The sequence below is a fragment of the Sorex araneus genome, chromosome 1 (assembly GCF_027595985.1).
Source record: "Sorex araneus isolate mSorAra2 chromosome 1, mSorAra2.pri, whole genome shotgun sequence".
Classification (NCBI taxonomy): domain Eukaryota; kingdom Metazoa; phylum Chordata; class Mammalia; order Eulipotyphla; family Soricidae; genus Sorex; species Sorex araneus.
The window spans coordinates 149,360,999-149,374,081 of NC_073302.1; the positions used below are offsets into that span (position 1 = coordinate 149,360,999).

Below are 13,083 nucleotides of genomic sequence, written 5' to 3' on the forward strand. Positions count from 1 at the left end.
GGTGGGGGTGGGCCATTCTGTAGTAGGAGCGGAGGCTCCTGGTAGAATTTGTTTTTGACCAGCTGCCTTTCCGGCGGGTCCCATCACCCACACACTCTGTTTCTGTTCTTTCAGGGTTCATGGTTGGGAAGGACTATGAGGCTGAAGGAATTGCCAAGGACGGGGCCAAGATGGTGGCTGCGGTCGCCTGTGCCCAAGTGCCCAAGATCACGGTCATTATTGGGGGGTCCTACGGGGCTGGAAACTACGGCATGTGTGGCCGGGCCTATAGGTACGTGGTGGCTGAGATTTGGGGAAGGAACGTGAAGGGGCTGGTGCCCCGGGTCAGTGCCAGGGCTGGCCTCAGAAAGGAGCATGGTCGGGCTCTTATAGGGTGGGTGGGAGTGGTCCCACCTGGCGGTGCTCAGGGACTATTCCTGGCTCCCCTGTGTTCAGGAGTAACCTCCTCCCCCTCCTCCAGTGGTGCCTGGGGGAGCATTTGCAGTTCCAGGGATTGAATCGGGGTCCGTAGGCCAGCCGAAGCAGCCACATGCAAGGCAAATGCTGCGCCTCCTGTACTAACTCTCTGGACCCAAGGCTTCAAACTCTTGCACCCAGGGTCCCTCCAGTCTGGAAGCTCCCTTGTCAGTGGCCCGGAAATGCTGTACCCAACTCTAGGAACGGCCCCTGGCCCCCGGCCCAGGCATGGCTAATTGTGACTTTTTTTTAATTTTTGGTTTGTTTTGGGATCACATTTGGTGATGCTTAGAGGTTATTCCTGGCTCTGCACTCCAGGATCACTCCTGGCAGTGCTCAGGGTGTATATGGGATGCCGGGGATCGAACCTGGGTTGGCCGCTTGCAAAGCAAATGCCTTGCCCGCTGTACTATCCCTCCATACCCATGATTGTGATTTATTTTTTCTTATAATTATAAATGATTATTTTATGTTTGTCACTGTCATCCCTTTGCTCATCAATTTGCTCAAGCGGGCACCAGTAATGTCTTGATTGCGAGACTTGTTTGTTACTGTTTTTGGCATGTTGAATATGTCACAGGTAGCTTGCCAGGCTCTGTCGTGTAGGCAGGATACTCTCAGTAGCTGCCAGGCTCTCTGAGAGGGGCGGAAGAATTGAATCCCGGTCGGCCATGCGCAAGGCAAATGCCCTACCGCTGTGCTATCGCTCCAGCCCATTATTTTATGTTTACTAGAATATAAATATCCTTTATAAATCTTGGCCCGATTATGCCATAATCAGTGTCATCTAAGAGATTGACCCTGAATTTGATGAGAAAGGTGCTGTCTGGCAGGAACCCGCAAAGGGAGTCAGGCCTCTCTGGAGAAGCCTGATGCTGGGAAGACTTTCTCACATAACATGAAGAAAAGGTGAGACCTTTCACTTGGCGGAAGCCCTGCAGCTTCCAATGTATATAAACTAGAAAAGAAGTAAAGCTGAAAATCAGCAAGCCAGGTCTCCAGCTTGAAAAGCTTGAAGGCCCATGGTTAAACAGAAGGAAAATGAAAAACAGCATCTAATGAAAAGCAAATATGTTCAAGGGAAACCAGACACTCGCTTGTCTGGAAAAGGTCAACAAACTTGATAATCACCTGGTAAAATAAGCAGAGAAAACAGATACAGCAGTGTCTGGAGTGGAGAACAGACAGTCAGAGGATATTGTGGCTGCTTTCGCACTCAGTAGGGTATTTTTTTTTCTTTTTAAAATTGATTTTATTTTTTAAAATTGAATCACCGTGAGATACAGTGACAAAGCTTTCATGTTTGAGTTTCAGTCATACAATGATCAAACACCCATCCCTCCACCAGTGCACATTTTCCACCACCAATATCCCCAGTATTACCCCCCTCCACCCTCACCCCATCCCACCCACTACCTCTGTGGCAGGCATCTTCCTTCTTACTCTCTCTCTACTTTGGGGCATTATGGTTTGCAGTACAGATACTGAGAGGCCATTATGTCTGGTCCTTAGTCTACTTTCAGCAAACATCTCCATCCTGAGCGATCCCTCCAACCATCATTGACTTCGTGATCCCTTCTCTATCCCAGCTGCCTTCTCCTCCAGCGCATAAGGCAGGCTTCCAACCATAGAGCAATCTTCCTGGCCTTTGTACTGTCCTTGGGTGTTAGTCTCATATTATGTTATTTTATGTTCCACAAATGCACTCAGTAGGTGTGCATGAAATAGGAATCTACAGCATATGCAAACAGACAGTGGAGTCCCCTGGGGACCTTAGACCCCCTGCTGTGCTCAAGCCCACAGCTGGTGAGGAGTCTAAGGTGGTCTCTGGGCATTAGTATTTGTTTTATTTTATTATTATTTTTGTTTGGTTCGTTTAGGGCCATACCCAGCCATGCTCAGGGTTTACTCCTGGCTCTGCATTCAGGAATTACTCCTGGCAGTGCCCGTGGGACCCTATGGGTTGTGGTGGATCGAACCCGGGTCTGCTACATGCAAGGCAAACATCCTACCCACTATACTATTGCTCTAGCCCCAGTGGTTGTTTTAATTTGCAGATGGTTGCAGTGTGCAATCAGATGCAAGAACCTCTCATTATAAAGAAAAACATGCATCTCTGAAATTCATTTTCTGTGCCATACTCAGAATTAATTGGAACATTCTCCCCCCATGCAGCCCAAGGTTTCTCTACATGTGGCCAAATGCCCGGATCTCGGTGATGGGAGGCGAGCAAGCAGCCAATGTGTTGGCCACAATAGCGAAGGACCAAAGAGCTCGGGAAGGGAAACAGGTACGACCATCACCCCTGTCTTCAGCCGGGTGCACACCTACATGTGTCCAGGCTGGCCATGGTGTACCACGTCCTTCCACCAGCCTGGCTGGGCTCTGTTAGAAGACGGTGACTTGGAAGTGGCTTCAGCAAGCTAGACATTTCTGCGTCCGCTTCCTGTTTCTCCTTCTCTTCCTCATTATTTATTCACTAGCCTCTTAGATAGAGGCATTTAATTTGAAGTCCTCCCTCCTTCCATCCCACCTTCCCTTTCTCCCTCCCTCCCTTCCTTCCTTCCCTCCCTCCCTCCCTCCCTCCTTCCTTCCCCTTCCTTTCTCTCTTTCTCTCTCTCTCACTTACTTTCTCTCTCTCACTTTCTTTCTTTCTTTCTTTCTTTCTTTCTTTCTTTCTTTCTTTCTTTCTTTCTTTCTTTCTTTCTTTCTTTCTTTCTTTCTCTCTCTCTTTCTTCTCTCTCTCTCTTTCTTTCTTTCTTTCTTTCTTTCTTTCTTTCTTTCTTTCTTTCTTTCTTTCTTTCTTTCTTTCTTTCTTTCTTTCTTTCTTTCTTTCTCTTTCATCTCTCATCTCTCCCCTCCCTTCCTTCCTTCCTTCCTTCCTTCCTTCCTTCCTTCCTTCCTTCCTTCCTTCTTTCCTTCCTTCCTTCCTTCCTTCCTTCCTTCCTTCCTTCCTTCCTTCCTTCCTTCCTTCCTTCCTTCCTTCCTTCCTTCCTTCCTTCTTCCTTCCTTCCTTCCTTCCTTCCTTCTTACTCCCTTTCTTCTTTTCTTTCCCATACTGGCTGTGCTTCGGCCATACTCATGGCTCTGTGCTCAGGGATTACTCCAGGTGGTCTCCGGGGACCCTACAGGTTGCCAGAGATCAAACCCAGTTTGGCCACACACATGGCAAGTGCCCTACCCATTGTACTATCACTCTAGCCCTTGAGGTACGTTCCTTATGTTCATCAAACTTTTTCAGAGTTTCCAAGGAAGCGCTTCAGAAACTCCGCACTCAGTAGCTGTAGGCATCAAGATGTTTGATTTTTGAGTCACAGAGAGATTTAAATAAAACCGATTTGCTTCTTTGATTGTATGACTGAAAGCAGCAGGATTGTGGAGTTAATTTTCCCCATTTTACTTTTTGATTGTTAAAGATACCTTGAGTGGGAGGGTCCAGTCATCTAACAAGAATCAAATAACATTATTATCAGGCTGGAAATAGAAATGAAGATGGAAAGGGCAGGGGAAGCTTGGTAAAGACAAGTCCACAAGTGGCTGCATATCAAATGCAAAAAAAAAAATTAGGGGACCATATCTGGTGGGTTTTTTGGGGGGCTACTCCTGGCTCAGTGTTCTGGGCTTAGTCCTGATGGTGCTCATGGGACCATGCAGTGCTGAGTCTGAAACTGGGGCTCCCTCGTTGTGAAGTGTGCACTGCAGCGCTCCGAGCTGTCTCTCTGGTCCCCGGGCTCTTAGTGTGTTTCTCTCTAGAGATCCCCCTGAGCTCTGCCTCGGTGTCTGGTACCACTGAGTCCCGGCCCTGGGGTTGCTGAGGTGTGTGCTCCGCTAGGCGCTGCCCTCTCAGACCCGCCCTTCCTGTGTGATCACAGTGATCATCTCATTTGTGGAATGGCGGGTATAGAATGGGGGGTGCTTCCTGACTCCCCCAAAGTGCACCCACCCTCACCTGCCAGCCCTAGAGGCCCCGAGACTTCAGAGCTGTTCTGCCTTGTCCCAAAACTAACAGGAAAATTTGAGATTCTCCCTGATGCTCTGGCGACACGCCCTAAAGTCCAGCCCCGCCCCCTCTGATTCAGGAGCTGCTCTTTGATTAGACTGATGAGCAGAGAGAGGAATTCCTCAGTTGCATACATGAAGAGAACGTTCGTGGGGCCGGAGAGAGAGGGCAGCTGGTAGGGCGCTTGCCTTGCACTCAGCCCACCTGGGGTTGATCTCCAGCAGCCCGTCTGAGCACCTGAGCACTGCCAGGAGTGAGCTGAGTGCAGAGCTGGGAGAAAGCCCTGAACACTGCTGGGTGTGGCCCGAAAATAAACAAAAAAAAGCAAAGAAGAAAGTACTTGATTTTAGTGCTTTTGTCTTCCAAACTCTTGACTATAAATGATATGAAACTATTCAGACACATAGGGAAGTTTGGATTAATTTGAAAGGTCCCACTTGTTCCCATATGGTCCCCCAAGCACTGCCAGGAGTAATTCCTGAGTGCAAAGCCAGGAGTAACCCCTGAGCATCGCTGGGTTGACCCCAAAAGCAAAAAAAACAAAAAACAAAAAAAAAGGGGCCGGAGCGATAGCACAGCGGGTAGGGCGTTTGCCTTGCACTTGGCCAACCCGGGTTCGATCCCCGGCATCCCATATGGTCCCCCAAGCACTGCCAGGAGTAATTCCTGAGTGCAAAGCCAGGAGTAACCCCTGAGCATCGCTGGGTGTGACCCAAAAAGCAAAAAAAAAGAACAAAAAATGAAAGGTCCCACTTATGTGTGTCATGAAATGTTTTTTCTTTGGGAGCCTTACAGGAGGTATTTAGGGGCCACTTGGGGCCACTTCCTACCATCCTGGACAACCGGACGGGGCAGTTCAGTGCTAGGGACCTACCCCCCCATCGCTTCCTGTGCTGGGACCATCAAGGGCCATGTTCGGTCGTGCTGGGCGGGAAAGGGAGGCAGGGAGCAGCAGCTACATCTCATGGCCCAGCCCCTGCAAGCAGGCGCTCCTGACCACTGAGGTATCTCCTTACCCCCGCAATATTTTTTTTGTGGAGGGGGGGACACCTGGCTGTGCTCTGGGGACCACTCCTAGAAGGAATCAGGGACCATAGGTGGTGTCAGGAATCAAACCCGGGTCAGCCATGTTCAAGGCAAGTGCCTTTCCTGCTGTACTATGGCTCTGGCCCCTGGAATTAATGTTTTTAAGTTGCAGATACTTCTCAGGGTTTCAGAATTAGTTGGCATAAGGACTTCTATGTCTGAGTTCGTCATCACTTTTCCTGTGGCAATAATGATGGACAAACTCTCTTTACATTGAGGAAATTGCTACAGTTCCCAGGGAAACGGACCAGGGAGGTGATGCAGGTGTGATTGATGCTTTGCTCCCTTTCTCTTGTTTTCCAATGGTTTCTAGCTGCTCCGCTGCTGCTGCTGTTTGGGGGGTACCCCATGGGGGGGTTTACATGATGTCTTCTCTCTGATAGTTACACTCAACATTTCTCACACATGCAAAGCCTACGCCCTGTCCCTTGAGCCCTGTTCCTTATCCCTACATTATTTATCCTTTTTAAAATTTTTGTTTGTTAGTATACTAAAGTGCTGTGGTCAGCAAAGGTATTCATAGTTGAGTTTTAGACATGCAATATCGCAGCACTGATCTCACCACCGGTGTCAGCTCCCTCCACCAATGTTCCAGCTTCCCTCCTCTCTCCCCCACACCCCTTCCACCCCAGCCTGCCCAGTTGTTCAGGTTCGGGTGTCTTAATTTCAGTGTTGTTGACTCTGTTGTTTGGTATTTGGCTCTGTCATTCCTGAACACTGCCTTTGTACCTTAGTCCCCTGACCTGACCCCTATTGCTTCTTATCTGCCTCTTCTCCCCCTTCCCTCCACTTTCTTTCCTTCACCTCCCTATACTCGGGGGCCTACATAATTTTTTATTTATTTATTTTACTTTTTGGGTCACACCGGTGATGCACAGGGGTTACTCCTGGCTCTGCACTCAGGAATTACTCCTGGTGGTGCTCCGGGGACCATATGGGATGCTGGGAATCGAACCTAGGTCAGCCGCGTGCAAGGCAGATGTCCTACCCGCTGTGCTATCGCTCCAGCCTCACATTTTTTTTTAAAGTGTGTTTATTTTGAGTGAAGACCCCCTATCTTCCTGTCTTCTGAAACCGAGGCTGTTAAAGGAACGTGGCCTAGTAAGTCGCCGTCTGGCCACTGTTCATGCCCCAGTCCAGCTTTCCATGGCAGGCTGGAGACCTGAGTGCCCTGGGGGGGTGCGAGCTCTATATTCAGAAAACAGGGGCCCCCTTATTCTTGAGTTTCTCTGGGGTGACTCCAGCGGTGCTCCTGGGTTCAGCCAACTGACTCCTGCCCTTCTCTTTCAGTTCTCCAGTGCGGACGAGGCTGCTCTCAAAGAGCCCATCATGAAGCGCTTTGAAGAGGAAGGGAACCCCTACTACTCCAGCGCCAGGTGGGGACCCCACTACGGCCAGAGTGGCGGCCCCATGGGTGGCTGAGCAGCAGGGAAGGACGCAGCCCCCCGCCCCCCTGCACACCCCCAGGTCCTATGGAGACCCCCGCCTCCAGCGGCTGGAATGCCCCTTCTCTCGGACAGTCTATCTGGGCACCCAGGACCCACCCCAGTGGAGGTGTCGGGGCAGGGGGGAGCCCCAGTGGGGGTCAGGCACTTTGAGCAGTTATTTCTCATCGTTGCGTCAAACCCAGAGCCCCGGCCTGGTGACTCTCAGGGGACGAGGCTCTTCCCTGCTAGGAGCCGAGCGGTGGTGGCGGGCGTGCCCACTGGCACCTAGCAGTGAGCCCCTGGGCGCAGAAGGCGGTTTGCCGCAGCTGGGCTGTGTGTCAGCGCTGTCATTCCCTCAGCCTGGGCGCTGCTCCCCGGGCTGTTTCTTCTGCCCCTTGATGAGCTAATCAGTGCACACCCCCGAGTGTGCTTGCAGCCTCTCCTTGTCAGCAGCCACAGCGTTTCTTTATTCTGAAGAATGGAACAAGAGGCATCTCCTCTCTTCCCCTGGGCAGATGGAGCAAAGGAAAGATCTGTGTCCTGCTTAATGAGCTTCTGATAGATGAGGGCGAGGGAGAAAACTCGGGAGAAAACTCAGGACAATCTTTCCATCAGTCCTTGGGACATAGCCCTGCTCTCGGCACTGGGGTTATAAAGACCGAATGTTCTTTTTTATTGTTTTAAGTTGTTCATGATGATTTATTGCATTCCGTGTAAAGTCTGAATATTCTTGGGGCTGAAGCGATAGCACAGCGGGTAGGGCATTTGCCTTGCACGTAGCCATCCTGGTTTGATTCCCAGCATCCCATATGGTCTCCGAGCACCGCCAGGAGTAATTCCTGAGTGCAGAACCAGGAGTAACCCCTGTGAATCGCCAGGTGTGACTCAAAAAGGAAAAAAAAATGACTGAATATTCTTGGGGCTGGAGTGATAGCCCAGTGTGTAGGGCATTTGCCTTGTACAAGGCCGACCTGGTTTGATTTCCAGCATTCCATATGGTCCCCAAGCACCACCCGGAGTAATTCCTGAGTGCAGAGCCGGGAGTAACCCCTGTCCATTGACAAGTGTGACTCTACCCCCCCCCCCAAATGACTAAATTTTTTTTTTTCTTTTTGGGTCACACCTGGCGATGCACAGGGGTTACTCCTGGCTCTGCACTCAGAAATTACTCCTGGCGGTGCTCAGGGGACCATATGGGATGCTGGGAATCAAACCCGGGTCGGCCGCGTGCAAGGCAAACGCCCTACCCGCTGTGCTATTGCTCCAGCCCCTGACTAAATATTCTTAAAGAACAAACTTTAGTCTTTGAGAAATAAATCATTCTTGGGGCTGGAGAGATAGCACAGCGGGTAGGGCGTTTGCCTTGCACGTGGCCGACCCGGGTTCAAATCCCAGCATCCCATGTGGTCCCCTGAGCACGGCCAGGGGTAATTCCTGAGTGCAGAGCCAGGAGTAACCCCTGTGCATCGCCAGGTGTGATCCAAAAAGCAAAAAAAAAAAAAAAAAAAAGAAAGAAAGAAATCATTCTTCTTTAAACCGTCACGTTAACACACAATAGCCAGTAAAAGCAAAAAAAGAAATAGGAAACCATGGGAAAGGCTTGAGAAAATGTACATTATATACTCAGAGTTTTTCTTCTCTATTTTCTTTCTTTATTTCTTTTTTTTTTTTAGTGGAAGATTTTTGGTGGAAGTTCGCAGTATTAAATTTTGAAAAACGGCATATTTTGTGTGAGCCATTCATTGGATTTTCAGCCCTGGCGGAGATAAGTCATCTCCTGAGAAAGTCTGGATCCTTTATTATTTCCACCTGACGTTAGTATTTTTCAGTGGATTATAGGCTGGAGAGCAAATGGCCCGGGTAGACTCATCTCTGGAAACAAAGGCGGAGAGACAGCAGGGTTTCTGCACATTTCTCCATCCTGCCCAGCTCTTGTGTTGAAGCACTTGGTGGCAAAGTCAAGGATTTTTTCAAAGACAAAAGGATTGCCAGGCCAGTGCAAGTCTTTTTTAGGCTCCGAGGCCTAAAAAAAAAATTGAGAAAATGTATTTTTGTAAATTGTAAATTTTGTGAAATGTAAATTGGAGCTCTCTGTTTGGGGAGCTCTGTCCTATGGCTCCTGTAGACCCTCATGTCCTGCTCCACCCGGACATAGAGTACACTCATTTTCCTCTGCTTGGTGGGTATTACATCAGACTCTCACCAGGCATATAGATCACTAGGGTCTCTTTGGAAAGCCATCATTTGGGGGGAGGGGCCGCACCCAAGAACTACTCCTGGATCAATGATGAGGGGATAGAGATCTCTTCTAGTGGTGCTGGGGATTGAACCTGGGGCTGCAGCATGCTAAGCACGTGCCCCAGCCCTTCAAGCCATCTCCCCAGCCATGGGAACCATCTTTCAGTGTCCATCAGTGAATCAGCCTCTTGCTGTGTTCTCTGCTGCAGGCCTCAGAAGGGAGTGTGATCAATTGACCTGGATACAAATTACAGCAATGGCCCTTTTTTTTTTTTAATTAGCTGTGGATACCTCAGGTCTCTATTATGAATGTTTTATGGGCAAAGATCTGATGCATGGTCCGTCACTGTGAGCATGTTTAAAAATTGATGCTCTGTCCGGATGCTGAGGGCAGTTTGTTGTTAGTAAGCAGAGTGCCCCCTACTCAGAGTGCCTCTAAAAGCCGATCTCTCTCATTCATTCCTCTTTATCAATTTTAAGTCATCGGTCCAAAGTGAACTAGAATGTCTGCTTGAGTTTCTGTTGCAAGCAGTTTCAAAACTTATATTTCTTATTGCTGCAAAAATTTAAGAATTAAATATGCCCATGTTTTATTGATAAAACTATACTGAAGTCTGTTCAAGTTTTTTTTTTAAGAGTTTGAAAGTTGTTCATAGAAACTGGTTTGAGATCATTTCGCAGGCTTAAGTGTCTCTATACTTCAGTAATGGGAAGGACATCAGCTTGATTTGTGTGTTTGTGTGGGCAGAAGAACGTCTTCTCTGATACCAGTAGAAATACTTTAGACTCAGGGATTTGTTTGAGGGTTTTGTATTACAGCAGCTCCTGGACCTATATGCTCCGTATTACATTCAGTGGGACCTGGCAGGGAAGTCTTGGCAGTTCTTTTTTTTTCTTTTCTTTTCTTTTTTGTTTTGTTTTGTTTTGGGGGCCACACCTGGCACTACTCCGGGCTTACTCCTGGCTCTGAGCTCAGGGATCACTCCTGGTGGTCAAGGGACTATATAGGGTGCCGGGGATTGAACCCAAGTCGGCCATGTGCCAGGACTTCAGGGCTGGGGGGATAGTGCAGTGGGTACTGCTCTGGCCCTGGAAGTCTTGGCATTTCACCTCCTCCCTTTGCCCCTTCATTGAAGGAGGTTTCCGTTGTATGAGGTGATGGCACTGGTTGACTGGTCAGGACGGCCGTGCCTGAACTGAGGGGACTCTGGTGTTTCTGGGTATAGAGGTCAGGCATGGCTAAGTGCCTAAGTGCAGGTGGGGTCCTTGATAACTCTTGTCGTCTTCTCTCTCAGGCTGTGGGATGATGGGATCATAGACCCCGCGGACACCAGACTCGTCTTGGGTCTCAGCCTCAGCGCCGCCCTCAACGCTCCCATCCCGAAGACTGACTTTGGCGTCTTGAGGATGTAACTGCAGTCTAAGGCAGCTTCCGTTGGACATGTGCCCAAAATGAACGCATCAGTAGCCTTAACATTCTAGACTTAAAAACAAACAAACGAGTGGAGGTTATTATAGTAAGATCTTTTCTTTTCTTTCTTTCTTTTTTTTTAACAGTGCATTGTACTTTTCTAAGTTAAAAAGCAGTAAGGTAATTGATGGATGACCCTAAATTCCTGTAAATGTTCTCAGAGTTTTCTGCAGCTGTCCCACCCGTCGATGAAGAGAGTCATGGAGTTCTTCTTCCTTAATAGTGGGAAGAGTTCCGTTATCTTGCTGATTCCAATCTCTGAGGTTATGAAAGTATTCCACTGAAATCATTTTGATCGTGCACGATTTTTTTTCACACACTCTTTTAAAAAATCTCTATTTCTTCTAAGAGTCAGAGTTTCCGTTGTGTGCCACCTGGCTCTCCTTGTTCCATTGCCCTCAGCCTTCTCCAAGGCTGTGCCACTTTGGGTCTCATGGCTCTGCTCTCATGCATGCGGCCTTCCAAACACTCCACACGCCCTCCTCCTCCAAATGCCATTCTCTGCTGCTGTTCCAGGCCTCTCTAGGTTTTGCTCCAGCCTCCCAGCTCTTCTCAGCCAGCACCTTCATAGGCCCCCTTTTTCTCCCGTCCACCTCCAGGTCACTGTTTTAATGAATTTAAACTCAGAGCCTATGAATCTATTCTTTTTCTAAAGGATACAGATTGCACAAAAGTATTTTCTCATTCTCTGCCATTTGAAGTAGATTCAGTAGGAGAAGCCTCAAAGGGTCAGCCTGAGCATGCGGTGCCAGGGGTGGAATTCAGGGCCTCACACGGGCAGGCACACACTTCATCCTGTTGTGGCATCTCCCGAGACCCCTGCTGAAGTGCCAACCCCTGCTGTTTCCTTCCTCTTCATCGTCAGCTCGGTCTTGACTCGGGATCTAGCTATGCTAGACTCTGCCCGGTTCTGTGAACCCACAGGATGTCTCCCACCCGAGGGCCTCCTCTTGCCTCTCCCTTCTTCATCAGCACTTAGCCATTGTGCCCGGTCCTGCTCTGGGTGGGGCAGGCCTTGGTCTGTGTTTGCCCAGCACCGTCCACTCCCCCGCCACACACTCATGGTGGGTATCAATGTCTCTTGACTCTTTTTGCCCTGATCTCCAGTGCCTGGTCTTTCAAGTTGCTCAGATGGGTTGAGTGGGGGTGGGGAAAGAAGCAGATTGTCGTCACTAGGCTCAAATCACATGGCTTTGAAATGCAAGTGATCTATCATATGGTGAATAAAAGTATCAGAGGCGTTCCTAATAAAATCAGTGTTTCTGAAACTTGTGTGTTCATGCAAGACTGCCTTTTTGTGTACCAGGGAGTCATAATTTTGAGGTGGGTACACATAGATGATCAGCACTGAGAGGTCATGTTTCAAGAAGGAACATGGGCTAGAATGATTGTATAGTGGGTAGGAAACCTGCCTTGCACACAGGTGATCCAGGTTCAATCCCAGCATCCCATATGGTCCCCTGTGCACAATCAGGTGTGATACCTGAGCACAGAGCCTGGAGTAAGCCCTGAACATCACTGGGTACCCATCCGCCCCAAACCGCCTCCCTCCCAAAAAAAAAGAGAAAGGGAAAACAGTAAATCTTACATTTTTGGCAGGTCACACTGGTGGTGCTCTGTGGCTACTTCCATCTCTGTGCTGTATGGTTGTTCCTGGTGGCACTAAGGGGGGGGGACCATGAGGTGGTGGCCTCAGACTGGGGCCTCCTGTATGCACAGCATGTTTGCTGCCTATTGGGCCATCCAGTTCCTTCACTAAGAAAAGATTTATATGTATATATACACGTGTGTGTGTGTGTGTGTGTGTGTGTGTGTGTGTGTGTGTGTGTGTGTGTGGTCTTTATTTTTACTCTCCCCATTTCTTTTTTTTTTCTTATGGTTGTTATGATGACCAGGAGTTCTACTTGTTTCTGGCATCTAAGATCTCACAGAAACACCAGACTGAACTTAGGGGCCAGGGAGGTAGTTCAGGGGTTAGGGCACATGCCTTGCATGCAGTAGACCCCAGAGGACCACTGGGTGTGACCTGGAGGCTCTGAGTGTGGCAGGGTGGCCTGAGCAGCACCGAGTCTTTGGGCCCTCACATTGAACTGCCGGCCACAGGCGGCCAAGAATCACTGAGGCGGCCCCTGTGCCTCCTGAGCACCACTCTGGTGTCTCCCTGCACCCCCCCCGCCCCCCACCCAAGACAAAATATTGTGCTTGGTGTGTAGTATAGTGTTGGAGGTTGACTTTGTGGCCTTCTGCCTCACCACTGAGCATTCCCAGTGGGCACATAGTATTTTGAATTGAAAATAGCACCACTGGGGCTGGAGCAATAGCACAGCGGGTAGGGCGTTTACCTTGCACGCGGCCTACCTGGGTTCGATTCCCAGCATCCCATATGGTCCCCTGAGCACCGCCAG

At 49.3% G+C, this 13,083-nt stretch overlaps 1 protein-coding gene across 1 annotated transcript in view; it reads left to right on the forward strand.

Annotated features, from left to right (window-relative positions):
• The window catches only part of MCCC2 (methylcrotonyl-CoA carboxylase subunit 2), a 67,804-nt gene extending 55,370 nt beyond the window's left edge, over positions 1-12,434 (forward strand). The window contains exons 14-17 of the mRNA XM_004608500.2: positions 115-271; positions 2,632-2,746; positions 6,833-6,918; positions 10,503-12,434. Coding sequence (XP_004608557.2) covers positions 115-271; positions 2,632-2,746; positions 6,833-6,918; positions 10,503-10,620 — 476 coding nt within the window. The 3' untranslated portion in view covers positions 10,621-12,434. The remainder of the gene's footprint in view (positions 1-114; positions 272-2,631; positions 2,747-6,832; positions 6,919-10,502) is intronic.
• Positions 12,435-13,083: the final 649 nt, after the last annotated feature.